The 14,926-nt window shown below is 37.1% G+C and overlaps 2 protein-coding genes, 1 non-coding gene and 1 pseudogene across 3 annotated transcripts; 3 read left to right on the top strand and 1 right to left on the bottom strand.

Annotated features, from left to right (window-relative positions):
- The first annotated feature begins 275 nt into the window (after positions 1 to 275).
- LOC103829042 (ATP-dependent DNA helicase Q-like 5) lies at positions 276 to 4,935 on the top strand. The gene is made up of 19 exons (XM_009104695.3): positions 276 to 1,265; positions 1,354 to 1,407; positions 1,486 to 1,598; positions 1,671 to 1,886; positions 1,950 to 2,028; positions 2,146 to 2,199; positions 2,284 to 2,358; positions 2,466 to 2,519; positions 2,603 to 2,647; positions 2,735 to 2,829; positions 2,924 to 3,053; positions 3,197 to 3,295; positions 3,413 to 3,468; positions 3,566 to 3,668; positions 4,015 to 4,143; positions 4,244 to 4,413; positions 4,502 to 4,526; positions 4,616 to 4,731; positions 4,839 to 4,935. Exons 1-19 carry the CDS (start codon positions 276 to 278, stop codon positions 4,933 to 4,935), a joined length of 2,700 nt encoding a protein of 899 aa, XP_009102943.1.
- Positions 4,936 to 5,594: 659 nt separating this feature from the next.
- Positions 5,595 to 5,790, top strand: LOC117126937. Its single transcript, XR_004449698.1, has one exon. It is a non-coding gene; the product is annotated as a U2 spliceosomal RNA (small nuclear RNA).
- Positions 5,791 to 7,117: 1,327 nt separating this feature from the next.
- On the bottom strand, positions 7,118 to 8,503 carry LOC103829041 (probable methyltransferase At1g27930). The gene has a single exon (XM_009104694.3). The coding sequence runs from the start codon at positions 8,235 to 8,237 to the stop codon at positions 7,368 to 7,370; it is 870 nt and encodes a 289-aa protein (XP_009102942.2). The 5' UTR covers positions 8,238 to 8,503; the 3' UTR covers positions 7,118 to 7,367.
- Positions 8,504 to 10,212: 1,709 nt separating this feature from the next.
- On the top strand, positions 10,213 to 12,876 carry LOC103829040 (annotated as a pseudogene).
- The last annotated feature ends 2,050 nt before the right edge of the window (positions 12,877 to 14,926 follow it).

Genomic DNA, 14,926 nt, shown 5'->3' with positions numbered 1-14,926 from the left:
TCCATTTTTTTTTCTGTTGAGTTTCTTGGAAGAGAACTCCACTCTCTTCTCTCATCAACTTTTACAATATAATTAAGTAGTGAGCTATCTGGTCCGGTTATCACATAAACCGGAAAACTAAAATTAACATTTCGGATTAATGAAACAAAAAAAAAATGAAAAAGCGGCATGAACCTAAAACATGGCGGGAAAACGAGGAAGAGTGACATGGACCTAAAACCCCCAAATACTCAATTTCTCAAAAATCTGATTTATCGCAAAAATTGAATTTACCGATGGAATCCGATTCAGACTCCGACGGTTCTCATATCTCCGCCACTCCTCCCCGTGACCCTTTTCCTTCACCGCCGCCAAAGCAGGTTCCTCCAGTTTCCCGTAAAGCACCGTCTTCTTCTTCTTCTTCTCGCTCGAAGCCCAAAGCACATACGCATCCGCAGGCTCCTGATCACTCGGAGGAAGCTCCAGTACCATCTTCCTATCCTCCTCCACCTTCTTTATTCACCGATCTCCCCTTCCGGATCTGCGAACCCTCGAATCGATCCCAACCCGCTGGGTCTTCCTCTTCCGTTTCGTCCTTCTATAGACTCCCGAGAGCGAATACATCGGAATCGGAATCCCAATCGAGTAGCGTCAATCATGTCCTCCCAGAGCTCCCTCACGTGCCAGTCGTTAGAAGAAAGCCTCCTAACCTCATCACGGATTCTATAACTTCTCAGCCGGTTAAAGCTCCGGTGGTGTTTCGTAGCGGCGGCGAGGGTAATTTCGTGAAATTGAACTTGAACGGCAAGAGAGGGAAGAAGTTTCCCAGCAAATACAAAAGCGCATCCAAATCCAGAAGCAAATTCGCATACAGAGGGAAGAGATACAAGAAGTCAGAAGCTAACGGCGAAGAAGAAGAAGGTGAAACTTGGTTGGATGAAGAGTCTGATTTGCAGAGAGATAATGGTTTTATCAGCTCGGTAGAGGAAGCTGTTCTTGCAGTGAAGGCTGAGGCTTCTGATGAGAATCTGACGAAGCTGTTGAGTTTAGTGTATGGTTATGAGTCTTTTAGGGATGGGCAGTTGCAGGCTATCAAGATGGTTCTTTCTGGGAGTTCAACCATGCTTGTGTTGCCTACTGGTGCTGGCAAGTCTCTCTGCTACCAGATTCCGGCTATGATTCTTCCTGGGATCACGCTCGTTGTGAGCCCTTTGGTTTCGCTGATGATTGATCAGTTGAAGCATTTGCCTTCGGTTATTAAGGGTGGTCTCTTAAGCAGTAGCCAGGTGTGTGCCTCACTTTGTTGCTTGTTCTTTGTGTTTGGATCATTTCATAGTCTCTAATGGAGTCTGCTTTGTGAATGTGTTTTATTAGAGACCTGAGGAAGCAACAGAAACATTGAGGAAACTCAAAGAAGGCATAATAAAGGTATGTTCTTTAGGGATGTTTTGGACGGCTTACTTCTGATATGAATACTTCATGTTCATTTGTGTTGTTAAATATCAGGTTCTCTTTGTGTCTCCCGAGAGGCTTCTGAACGTAGAGTTTTTGTCAATGTTTCGCATGTCTTTATCTGTGTCGCTTGTCGTTGTGGATGAGGCACACTGCGTATCAGAATGGTGAGTGCTTAGTATCTACTGCTTTTCCTTGTTCTGTTTTTTTTTTGGGTTCTTAAGACCTATTCTGAACAGGTCTCATAACTTCCGCCCTTCATACATGAGACTCAAGGCGTCAATGCTGTATTCTGCACTCACGGCAGATTGCATTCTTGCAATGACTGCAACCGCCACTACTATGACTCTTCAGGCTGTCATGTCGGCACTAGAGATACCGTCAACCAATCTTATTCAAAAGTCACAACTCAGAGAAAATTTCGAGCTGTCTGTCTCATTGAGCGGAGCTAACAGGTATGTGCTTTGTTTACACGTTTCACCTTTTGTTGTACTGATTGAAATCTGAAATCTAAACAGACTGAAAGATCTATTGATTTTGATGGAGTCTCAACCATATAAGAAGATTCGGAGCATTATCGTGTACTGCAAATTTCAGGTAAGCGTGCTTATTTAATTATCCACGGATATTTGAAAATACTCTCAAACTTTCTCGATTTCTTACTTAATCATTCATAATGCGAACTTAAGAGACTTTGGGATGTGTTTTGTGCAGTATGAGACTGACATGATAAGCAAGTATTTACGTGATAACAACATCACTGCAAAGGTTGTTTCCATTTTGAAATCTCCAATAGACGTTTATTTATGGCTAATTTTATTCTAATCAAGCTTAGCTCGACCATTTATCCAGGGTTATCATAGTGGTCTTCCAGCGAAAGACCGTGTTCGCATACAAGAGTCATTTTGTTCCAATAAGATTAGAGTGGTGAGAAAATAAGTTCAGTGATTTCCATACACCTTGTTTATAATTGAAAACTCTCGCTGAGAGCTGTGTAATGACAGTACTCAACTATTTTTGGTATGTTTTGGAAGGTTGTTGCAACTGTGGCATTCGGCATGGGACTTGACAAAGGAGATGTTGGAGCTGTAAGCTTAAGGAAAACCCTTATAATACTTGAAAATTGATTCACACAATAGACATGCTTCTAAAGTTTATCGGTCTACTTTAGGTAATCCATTTCAGCGTGCCAGGCAGTTTGGAAGAATACGTTCAGGTTCAAACTGTTTTTTTTTCGTTCCCAGTATGCTAAGTGGTCAGTTTGCATATGACGGTCTCAAGAAACTAAATGTATTTATCACAGGAAATTGGACGTGCTGGTCGTGACGGGCGGTTATCTTATTGTCATCTCTTTTATGATGAGGACACATATCTAAAGCTTCGGAGTCTTTCACACAGGTGATTTGTGTGGGTACTAACTATCATTTGTCCTGGCTTTGCATTGAAAGGCTTTTCAGTTACTTACCTTTTGTCTTCCCCGTTTCTTGTTCAGTGATGGTGTTGATGAATATGCAGTTGGAAAATTTCTCACCCATGTGTTCTCATCTGACACAAAGCAACATGAGAAGATATGCTCCATAGTCATTGAATCTGCCTCTCATAAATTTGACATGAAGGAAGAGGTATTCTTCTTAAACTTGATGACATTTCTTGAACCCATTGTTCTCTACCTTCTTATCATTAAATGTCTGCTCTTGTGAGAGTATGGGCAGGAAAATTCGATTTTCATCATAAATTCTCTGACTCCTCACTGGGGATCTGGCAGGTTATGCAAACGATTTTGACACATTTAGAGTTGGGGGAAGTGCAATACTTACGTATGCTTCCACAGGTTAACGTATGTTGCACGTTGAACTTCCACAAGGTAAGGAAGCTGTTTGCTGAATAAATCCCCTTTTAGTTACAAATTCATATATATTTTTGTTAGCGGTGTATGCTCTAAGCTTCTGATGCTGAGAACATTGTTATGCTACATGCGCAGTCTTCTCCAAATATTCTGGCTGCACGAAACATCATAGTTGCAGCAATTCTGAAGAAGTAAGTGTCTATCCATCGTCTCCAGCTTTACTAGTGAAGTGATTCTGAAGATGTGTTATAGTTGCAGCAATACTTGAGATTTTTGTGCTGTTTTCAGGTCTCACGTGAAGCAAGGGTTATATGTCTTCGATATCCCAACAGTGGCCTCTAGCACAGGTGTTGCAGCAACAGATGTCTTGGCTGAGATTCAAACTCTGAAGGTTGATAATCTTTCTCTGGCCTATAATAAATCTATGGCTCAGTAATATATTGTTTCATTTCATCTTCATAAGAATGTTAACTACACAAAGGAACCATGATCGAATTGCACGCAGTAATTATGAAGAAGAACTTAAGCCCACAGAACTGAAGGATATATGAATGAACATCACTGATAGACACATGAATTAACTTCACGAATAGGACTCTAGTATGATATAGAAGAGATACTTAGTCAGAGTATCATTTTGTGATAAAGTTTGATTCCAGAGAAAATTGATTTTTCCTTTGCTATATTGCTTAGATTGTATAGTTTTGAAGACTTTAGTCGTTGATATGTCATTGTAGATGAAGGGGGAAGTAACATACGAGACGAAGGACCCCGCCTTTTGTTACACAATCTTAGAATCTCCAAAGGATACATCTTCGTTGTCCAGCCATCTTACCAAGTGGCTCGCAGAGGTTGAATCTTGCAAAGTAAGTTCGTCACTTGCAGCTAACAGTTACTCATTCTTTCATGGTTGCAGTTACAATGCTTGTTGTGCTATATGTTGACATAATTCTGCAATTGAATTAGGTAAGGAAACTAGATATTATGTCAAGTGCAGCCATGGCTGCTATAAATGTCTCCAACACTTCAGAAACTAGTTCGGGTGCCAAGCAAACTCTGAGCCTGCAAAGCAGAATCTTGGATTACTTCAATGGAGACGAAAACTGTGACGTTCCGAGCAAGACGACTCAAAATTGGTACACTAACAATATGTTTAATGTCTTTTCATCTTTGTTAAAGACGTCTTTCTATTTAAACTGATCAACACTTATTTTGTGGATACAGTTCCTTTCTACGAGCAGACATAAAGGTGAAGATCCAAGAAGCTATTTAACACTTACTTTGTTTTGCTATATATCCAAAAGAAAAATTCATCTGATATTGAGAGTGAAAAAACAGGTGTTCTTGCAGAGTAATCGCCAGGCCAAGTTCACGCCAAGAGCCATAGCGAGGATAATGCATGGAGTTGGAAGTCCAGCTTTTCCTAATTCAATCTGGTCCAAGACACATTTCTGGTATGATCATCAGCGTTTATCTTAAGCCAAGCCAGACACATATGTTTTGTTTCAGTTAATCTTTGATGATTTGATTATTTGATTTTTATTGAATAATGGTGGTGCAGGGGAAGGTATATGAGCGTAGACTTCCGAGCGATAATGGAAGCTGCACAAACAGAGCTAATGAATTTTGTTGATAGAAATGCGGCTTTAGCTTCATAGAGTGAAACTTGAATATTTACACACTTACGTCAATAGATCATTCTAAATTGTGCATTGTCTATTACAGTGTGTGTTTACACACCGTGAAGATTTGCTTAGAGTCTGACTCACATACAGTTGTGCACTGTATCCGAGGTTAGGAGTTAGTAAAAAGAACTAATGAGAACTACATTAAAGATAATGTTTTTGTTATAATTTTTCTTGAGACTGTTTACATCACTTTATTTATGTCCTTTACGAGTAAGAGATCATTCTCTGGCTGCTTTAAATCATACGACATTTTCAGAAACTGAAGGTGTTTCTGCGTTGTTGATGTTCCCAGACAACTGAGTGTTCTTCTCCTCAAGATTTGATTCGTAGACATAGAAAGACTGAACCAGATATATGGCCTATGGGAACGATGGGCAAAACAGAAAGAAAGGATCAAGATTAATAAAATTAAAGAATTAAGCTTCCTAAAGAACTGTAGGTTAAATTCAGTGACTATACGGTGTAAATAAAAGTATCTCACATTTAACGCAACGATGGTAATAAATACAGTTGTTTAATTTAAAGATGAGACAAGAGGTCTTTTTAAAAACATCCCACATCGAGAAAGAGAGAACTTTACACATGAGCTTCCTAGTATAAATAAAGAAACTGAGCCCATCTTACAATTCATACCTTTCTCGGCCTTTTGGCTAAGATCAAGTGTAGTATCTGTTCTTATCAGTTTAATATCTGATATGTGGTCCATTGGGCCACACGATATTAACTTTATTTTTTGAGGGAGATGGCCCAATAAAATAGCTTGCTATCTGGGTTATCACGAGTCGCTCATGCGTTGCACTACTGCACGGGCCTTGCTCAGCCCACCAACATTTAGTTCTAAAAATTAAAATTGTGAAATAGTAATTATTAAAATTGAAATAGGATTGGGTTCCGTGGACAATACTATTTTCTTTTTGGTCTTTATTCTGTTACTGGGCCTTATAACATGTAAATTAAAGAAAATATCAACACTGGTAAACTGAGAAGCCATAGCTTTTCCATATAAAACTGAATTAGAATTTCTCGAGGCTGATTTACACATCAGTTCTGAATCTGTAACAGTGGCTGCATCAAGGGGAATAAATACCAAATAAGGTATCACCCCTTGCAAATCCATCTAACTATAGATCTCACTGTGGCAACATAATATCAGAAGCGAAGAAAAACTACCTGTGTCTCTAATACACAGTCACTTTTCTAAGAATATGTATACCTTGCAGATTAATAATGAAATTCATATTAAAATAGTAACTCTGCCGTTAACCATGCTAACTATTCGTGTCTCGTTAGCATTACTTTCACATCATATCACATTTTAACTTGAAATATGTTACTAAAAATCACATATCCAAATAAAAAGTAATATGCTAAACTAATTTGGGTATTAGTCTGATCACTGATGTGATGAAAACCAGCTTATACATTATTGTGTGAAACAGTTTATGAAATTATTCTAACTACTATTAGAGTTTTAACCCGTTAGCACGGCCACAATGTTAACTCAAAACACCAAATCTCTTCATAACATCAAAAAACAAATTACGCTTATTAGCCAAAGTGTTTCTAGTTACCCAAGATGTCCAATTTTTTCTCCCTACTATTTTCCCAGACCAAATGATTTTATATGCCTAATATCAGAAAGTATATACATACGAATGCATATTTAAAAAACCTACATACGGTTATAAAAATAGGCACGATCGAAGGTGACCATTTGGCTTGTACTTAAAAGTTAAAAAGTTGTCGAATATTTTAAATAACATCTAGGAGAACACCTCTTGTTGGTTTTCGTTCCCACTTGTATTTCCACATCGCCACTTCTACATTTCTTAATTTACTTTTGGGTTTTAATGAAAGTTGAACACACAATTTAACGAGAGATTCTTGTCGTCATATCTTTTTTTCCTTTTCATTACTTTTCTAAAGGTAAATTCCAAAATACTCGTTGGAAATAAATAATTATGCAAAACCCACCTTTCGTCAACAAAAAAGAAAAGTCTTGCCCTTTATACTAAACTAGTAAACAAAAAACGTCTTAACGTGTGAGACTTTTAGGCAAATGAAATATCGTGATAGAGTTTTTGCCAGATTTGCTATTATATTATATACTTTTACGTTCTCTACCAAAAAAAAATAATTATTTAGCTTCCACTTAAAATATAAATGTCAAATTATTATTTAAATAACGAAAAAGTATGACGTAAAAATGACCTATGCAATACGGAAAGTCCACGTAAGTAAGTAACAATACCGAGATGTAGTAGATCCAAAACACGAGATGAGATCCAAAACTGTCGGCACTAAATCAGATACTCTAATAAGTGAACCGTATGTAATAAGATCCGATAGTAAAAAGGGCAAAAGTGGAAATAATAAAGGCCGTGTGACGTGTCACAACAGTCTTAACAAAACCTGTAATCTCCACCGTCGATCGTAGCGTTCGCAGCCACCGGAGGAATCGCGAAATGCCATAACCTCCCCGCGGCATGAACTCTGTATTTCGCGCATAGAAACTCCTCCGCGAAAGTCTTCTCAACTCTCCGGTTAACGTCGTGCAAGAACACGTGAGTGACTCCAGGCTTCTTCCTGTTCCTAGCCATAACCGCCGCCGAGAAAATCGCCGCCATTCTTCCCGGAGCTTCGGCGAAGTAACCCTTAGGAGCGTCCAGCATGATCAGATCCCACTCTGTGTCGTAGAACTCATCAGGAAGCCCCGTGAGAGCGAGCTTGCAACGTTCGTTTCCTCGGAGATACGCCTTCGCCGGGAAACAGCTAGGTTCTGTCTTGTAAGAACGTAGAAGCTTGTCGGCTTCTTGTAGCTGCGTTCTGTAACGCACGTGATGGGCGTGGAGGAAGGGAGCGTCTTTGGTTACTTTCTGGAACCACTCGAGATCTTCTTCGAGGAATATGGTTTTGCCGCGTGGGTTAAGAGAAGCCCACATGAGCGAGTCGAGGCCCAGACCGAAGACGAGGAAGTTGGCCGGAGCTAGCTCTTTCAAGACGTTGAAGGAGATTGAGATCTCGTGGATGTTTTGTTGTGGGGTTATGGTGGAGGTCGCGTAGTGGACGATGGCTTGGAGCTGGATCGGTGTCGCTGAGTAATCAGCTGCTGCGGCCACCGCTCGGCTTTTGGCGCTTGCGGTGGAGCAGAGGAAGAACGCGTCGTCGGCTGATCGTATGAAGGATGTGAAGAGTAGAGCGCTTCCGATAAGACCGGCGAGTAAAACGAAGGTGATGATCGAACGTTTCTCCGATGGGATTATGTTGCTCATCCTGTTTGTTTCTTTATTTCAGATCTGACTGTTTCTTTCTGTGTGTTTTGTCAAGTTTCAGACCATGAAATGAGGAGATAGAAATGTGAATGAGTTGAAAATTAGTAGGTTACTATTATTTGGAGAATGGCCTCTGATATTGTGACACGTGTCGTTTCCGACCATTCAAGTAGCTTTGGCTAAAGTGGATGATATGAGCTAGACACGTAACTATGGTTTATTCGAATTTGAAAAATTGTCAGTGTGGACACTGGACATATGTTATTTTATTGGAATATGGCTTTTCGTGCCCACGTTGGTTTGCGAAAGGTAACAATTAACAAGATCGTCCATTGCCAAATTAAATGAGATAGAAGAAGATTGGCTATACTATCTAATTTGTTTTCATGTCACACCATATAGTGGGTTATCAATCTTATGAGCTTATCAGTGTGGTTGACGTTGGTTTAATCTGTTATCTTCTAAGTTAATATGTGAGTGTTGAAAGAAAAAAATGCGAGTGTTGTTTTCATATGAAAAATGAAGAAATTGATTATGAAATAACAAAACATACATACTCTTTAACATATCTTTTCAAGCAAGCCCATTTTAAAGAGCCTTAAATTACATCATCTATTGTTTTATTTTTTCCTTGATTATTACAAAAGATTGTGGGTCCAAATATTACTTGATTCGATCGTATACACGTGTATATATGTGCGTCTATAGTAATTAACCGAAGAAAAAGGCAAAAGAAAATTCAACGATCGTAAGTCACACTTGTTAACTGCTTATAAAAACTATCAGATATCTACGACTTCCCTTCTACACAACTCTTCCTTGTGCAAAACAGCGATCGTGTCTGCTAATGGCCGATACTCGAGAGCCTATGAGCCACAAATACCGTGGTTCGTCCATTCATCAACTTGTCTAGCGCCTCCAGGACCAACTTCTTAAAAAACAAATCTATGAATTTTTTTTATTTCTTTTTCAAATCTATGAATATTACTCAACTGAGAATCTCACACTATTACTTTTTTTGGTATAAATCTGAAAGACCGTTTGAATTACTTGTAAAGTAGCGAAAGAAAAATAAATTCAAGTGTATTCTACTTTTCTGGCCTGGTCTTCATTGCGCTAGTGCGGTCTTATACTCATCTCCAGTGCGCGATCGAATTGCATTATATCCGCTTGTCGTGTCTGCTTTCAACGTATGATATATAGAATATAGAGCTATATGAAATGTATGATATATAGAATATAGAGCTATACATGCAAATCGCATCAATTGGCACCTTTGGATAACATATTCATGGGAACTATCAAACTCATAATTAAACACAAGGATCAGATCAATTTCAGATCCTCGCACAAGTAACTAGCAATGTCTATTGTCAACACCGTAATGTTGTGATTAAGCCTTTCGTCCGCATCCTTAGTCTGGATGAAACCCAAACGAGCTGAATATGATATTTTCTCAAAAGAGGAAATATATCATGTGCGTATAACTGGCAATTCTCTAGATTAACTTACATTGGTGCTCATAACACACACATACTTGGTGAAGACCTAATTACATGGGATATATATCATGGCCTCATGGGATATATATCATGTGCGTATAATGTATCAAAATATATGTAAGTATGTCCCTTCTTTCATCTTTATATTAAATATAAATGCTCTAAGCCAAGGTTTCAATTTAGATTTATTTCTGGTTAAAATATCATCCAGAAAGTTGACACAAACGTTGTACCTTAGTGATATGCCTGCTAGAAGAAACATCAGTTTGGAAGAAAAGACCGTTGTACCTTAGTGCGTGTTTAAGCTAATACGTGTTATTAATTCTGAGTATATTTTTGATCTTGGAGATCTCTTTTCATTTGTATTCTAAAAGTTTTTGTTTCTCTTTTTTGAACTGAGGTATTATAAAAGTTTCCATATATATATATCTTTGACATTGACTCAGAAATTAACATCAATATATTACGACGCCTTAGAAGATATGATTAATATTCGTGTGAGAGTGTGTGAGGTAAACCTTGAGAAAAGCCCAAGACTTCTTCAGCTTTGGTAGTTGACAAGAAACGAAGATAACTTTTGTCGCTAAATGTTGAAACGGCATAGCATTAATGCATTGTAACAACTTTCTTTTAGGGGTCAACACTTGTGGAATTCTCTTTTAAGAGATTTTCATGATTTACGGATTTAGCATCCCAATATGAAAGAGGTTGATTGAGAATGGAGTACCCAATAAAAAGAGTCACATGTACATTCTTTATGGATACAACTTTTTTTGAAAATTATATAGCTCAAGATATTTTTGTATAACGAAAAAAACAAAGGAAAGGAAGAACCAGCAGGTTCTATCATTGAATCGAATGAATGAAAGCGACAAAATTACTAGAAACTGAGACTTCATATCTTGATCTTACGTGAACGACTAAATTAGTAACGCGTTGTAGCAATTACTCTCGTGCGGATGCATTTATCACTTTCCGTTGGACTCAGCCCGGACATCGTCATTTTTTTCTTTGCTTACATGAGTATCCTTCCGGTTAAAGATCGTATATGAGTTTTAAAATAATTACTTTGTTACAAAAAATTATGTTTCATATACAAAAAGCTAATCAAATATCAATCTACAAATGAAAAAAAAAATCAATCATGAAATGGAAAAATGCCTTCTTGATTGATGCTAGATATATATATTCTTTAATGTGAAACACATTCTCTAGTTATAAGCAAATAACATGAAACTAATAAAAATATTACAATCTATATAATCAGTTGGGCAAATAAACCTCTGCTAAATGCGTAATTTTGAAAAAAGAATAAGGGCAAATTCGTACTTTCCTTTTGAAATTAAACATTTTTCCATTGATAATGGATGTGTTTGTTACTCGACCCAAGCGTCAATAATACCACAAGCAAACAAAAGAAAGGCCAACAAGTCAACAACTATATCAGCGTCGTTAATGTTCATATGTATAGGTGTCGATCTAAGCTCCCAACTACAAACACCACGTCTACAGTGGCATTTACTACGCAACACACACCTCAAAGTCATTTTTGCTTTTAAATACAAACAAAATCTCCAACAAAACAAACAAAGCAAAACACAGAAGAAAGGAAACCAAAAAAAAAATCTGATAATGAAGGGTCTTCATTTCCACCTCTTCCTAGTCACCATGACGGTCGTTGTATCCGTCTCCGCGGCTACACCGGCAGCTCCGGCGGCAGGAGGAGCGTTGGCAGACGAGTGCAGCCAAGATTTTCAAAAGGTGACGTTGTGTTTGGATTTCGCGACCGGGAAGGCACCAAATCCGTCTAAGAAGTGTTGTGACGCTATCGAAGATACAAAAGAGAGGGATCCAAAGTGTTTGTGTTACGTGATACAACAAGCGAAGACAGGAGGACAAGCTTTGAAGGATCTTGGTGCCAAGAAGATAAACTCATTCAACTTCCAACTTCTTGCCAGCTCCACAACGCTAGCATCTCCAACTGTCCAAGTACGTTTTGGCTCCTTTTCTAGTATTACTTAATTATTTTAGTTCATATATATGTATGGTTTCACTGAGATTTAAATTCAGGAAATGCATGTTGTTGATTATGGATTTGGTATCTCAGCATTGCACTTTTGAGGAAATATATTATTGAAATTACAGAATATTATTTATATATTCATATTAATAATGAGGCGATTCTTAAACTATATCTATTTGTAGCCATAATCGTGCGGAGTTTTTAATGTTCAAGGTGATTGATATTTTTTTTGGTTAAGGTGTTTCAGATACTCTTTTAACTGATTGTCTCAGTAGTTTGATTTCCCTTTTGTATAGCATCTACAAACAAAATTATTTTCGCATGCTTATACTATAATACTTTAAGGGAATACGATAGCTAGGTGTCTTGAGATGCAACTATATATTTACTGCGAATCGTATTTAATATGTAGCGCATTGATAAGTATAACCTACTTTTTATACACCTATTTTTTATTATTAAAATACAGCCAACTTGTATCTAATAATAGTTGCATTTAAATAAGAAATTATGATGCTCCCTTCTTTTTCACTCCTACAGTAACTATTCTCTTCTTTTCACATTGTAGTTTTTGTTTAAACTTTAAACCATACAGATTTTAGTTAGCAGTAAATATAGTTGCAACTATTGGGAAATGACGATGCTAAATATACATTGTTAAGTGATGCTATTTGTTAATATATGCATGAATGAACAGAGTTTCTCGGGATTTCACCGAGCTCACCAGACGCAGCCGTATTCACAAGCAATGCCACGTCAACAACAACACCAGCGGCGCCAGCAGGGAAGTCTCCGGCAACTCCAACGACGTCTATGGGTACAGGAGGATCACCTTCCATAAGAGATGGTCACGCCACCGTGGCTCTAGCTTTCGCTTTGATCATGACCGTCTCCTTTGTCTCGATCTTGCCTAGAATGGGTTTGGCCTAGATGGTAGGCACGTGACATTAGGGATGTAACCTTTCTTTATTATGTGGTGCGCTTTTGTTTCAAAAAATTGCAAGACTATCGTTTCAAGTGTGTTTCTTGGTTCGGATCATTTGTTGTAACGAGTGAACATTCCACTTAATCGGATCTCTTTCCGCACATAACAAAAATCATCCAACGTTCAAAAGTTATTGTTAGGTTCTAACTTTTAACTTAACTGAGTTTGTGTTCCAAGACTAACGTCGTTGTTGAGAGAATTTGTGGGGTGTGTTGGTACAGAGGTGGGAGGATCGGATGCGAGATTCTCAAGAACAGCACAGTATGGTTTCCTTGAATAGCTCTCTGTCTCTCTTGGTAGAAGCTAAAGTCATCCAGTTTCGAAGAACGCATCCCACAGCTATTAAATATATTTAACATCACTATACCTTGTTCTAGTCAGCCTGTAGCTATAAAACGCAATACTATTTCACATCTTATATTTTGAAAGTCTGCCAAATGTGGTGAAATTAAGTAAACATAGATGCTGAAACTTATTTTCATTGGTCAGTTCTTGGATACGTTTCCTCGAACATCCACACATTTTACTACCTTGGATATTTTTAAAGTACATGGGAATTTATCAGGTAATATAAGCATTCTCTAATTTCCAAGAAGACAAGTTCTATGTTGGCTATATCCACGAAGGAGAAGATATTATCTTCATGAATTTGAATTCAGCAAGACCTTCCTGAATAAGTATAATATTTTCTTAAAAATTTAGGAAGATATTGATAATATGAACATCTTTATAAAAGTTAAGAAAACTTTTGTAAATGTGTATTTAGAAATATATTCTCAAATGTGTATTTAGGAAAAACTTGATAAATATATATTTATGAATACATCATTGAATTTGAATTATATGTATATTTATATTTAATAATATTTTTTAATGGGACAATTTTAAGTGATAGTATCCTATAAAGACTATGCTGAATTTCCGGCCTATATTTCCAGTTTTCCTTTTTTTTTTGTTTCCTTTCGCTTTTGAATTAGTCATGGTAGAAAAGAATTAGTCATGGTAGAAAAGGGGATTCTCTTTTTATTTCCAACACTTCCCCTGTCTTGTGCCTAAAAGAAAGTGCAAGACATTTTGTTTCCATCCACACCTCCAATCTTTTGATTATGATAATGAATTTTCTTTGCAGATATGTATAAGTTGTACATAAACTGCAGGGGAGATGAAGTCAAAGTGGGAAAAGAGAAGACTTTTGAAGGCAATACAGAGGGCCAGGGGGCTACCATGTTTGTCTATGGCGGTGGCGCAGAGAAGCACTAGGGATCTAGTAGCACATGACGTTTCTTGGACGATGTTGCAGAAGTGGGCGATTACACCATATTGAACACTTCAAGACTATCAGCAAACAGACCATCTCCCATTATTGAAATCTACAAAACAGCTAGGATATCTCCACTGGTATTGACCTACTATGGTCTTGGCCTTGGTAATAGAAACTACACTGTGAGCCTGCACTTCGCTGAGATTGGTTTTAAGGCCGACATGCCCTAAGAAAACTTTTAATAACATATTTTTTATAATTTTTATAATATCATATATATATATATATAATTCAAAATATCACACAAGTTTTTTAAACTAATCCAACTCCATTAATAATTATTAAAGATAATTTTATGAAGTTTATTTTATAGAAATATTTGTTAATATTATCACCAATTGACTATAAATCAATCATAATTTACTAAAATCAATTGTTAATAAGAAAATTTAACATTTAAAAATGATATTTTACTTATATTTTATTTAATTTTTACTCATATTTTATATAATTTTACTTATATTTTTATTATTTTTCACTTATATTTTATAAAATTTTAGTAAAGTTTATATGTAACAATAATAAATTCGTAAAAACATTAGTTTTGTTTATATATATTTTTAGCTTGTGTGGCTTGTCATCTGGGCAGGCTTTGGCCCTACCCTATGATTTCAGCTATATTCCCATGGAACCTAGTATGTCTTTAATTTTAATTCGGAAATGAATGGCTTGAATTTTTTTAGTGAATCGGTGATGATTGCCTTTGCTCTCAGTTTGCAGATTTTAAACCTCCAGTTTATCATGATAACAAGGGCCTTATCATAAGCATAGCTGTTGCGGTTATAGTCAGCGTCTCCCTTATTATTAGAGGACAAAGCCTAACACAAAAGCAAATAGAAGAGGTATGTGCTGCATAGT

This window comes from Brassica rapa, chromosome A07 (assembly GCF_000309985.2).
Source record: "Brassica rapa cultivar Chiifu-401-42 chromosome A07, CAAS_Brap_v3.01, whole genome shotgun sequence".
Lineage (NCBI taxonomy): Eukaryota > Viridiplantae > Streptophyta > Magnoliopsida > Brassicales > Brassicaceae > Brassica > Brassica rapa.
The sequence above is the reverse complement of the archived record's forward strand: the minus strand, read 5'-3'. Positions and strand labels throughout refer to the sequence as shown.

Bases quoted from the DNA above. Each gene is read 5' to 3' on its own strand.
- LOC103829041 (XM_009104694.3), bottom strand. From the start codon at position 8,237: ATGAGCAACATAATCCCATCGGAGAAACGTTCGATCATCACCTTCGTT.
- LOC103829042 (XM_009104695.3), top strand. From the start codon at position 276: ATGGAATCCGATTCAGACTCCGACGGTTCTCATATCTCCGCCACTCCT. The intron at 2,200-2,283 runs GTTGTTTCCATT...CCATTTATCCAG, and splicing joins ATAACAACATCACTGCAAAG to GGTTATCATAGTGGTCTTCC. The intron at 3,296-3,412 runs GTAAGGAAGCTG...CTACATGCGCAG, and splicing joins GCACGTTGAACTTCCACAAG to TCTTCTCCAAATATTCTGGC.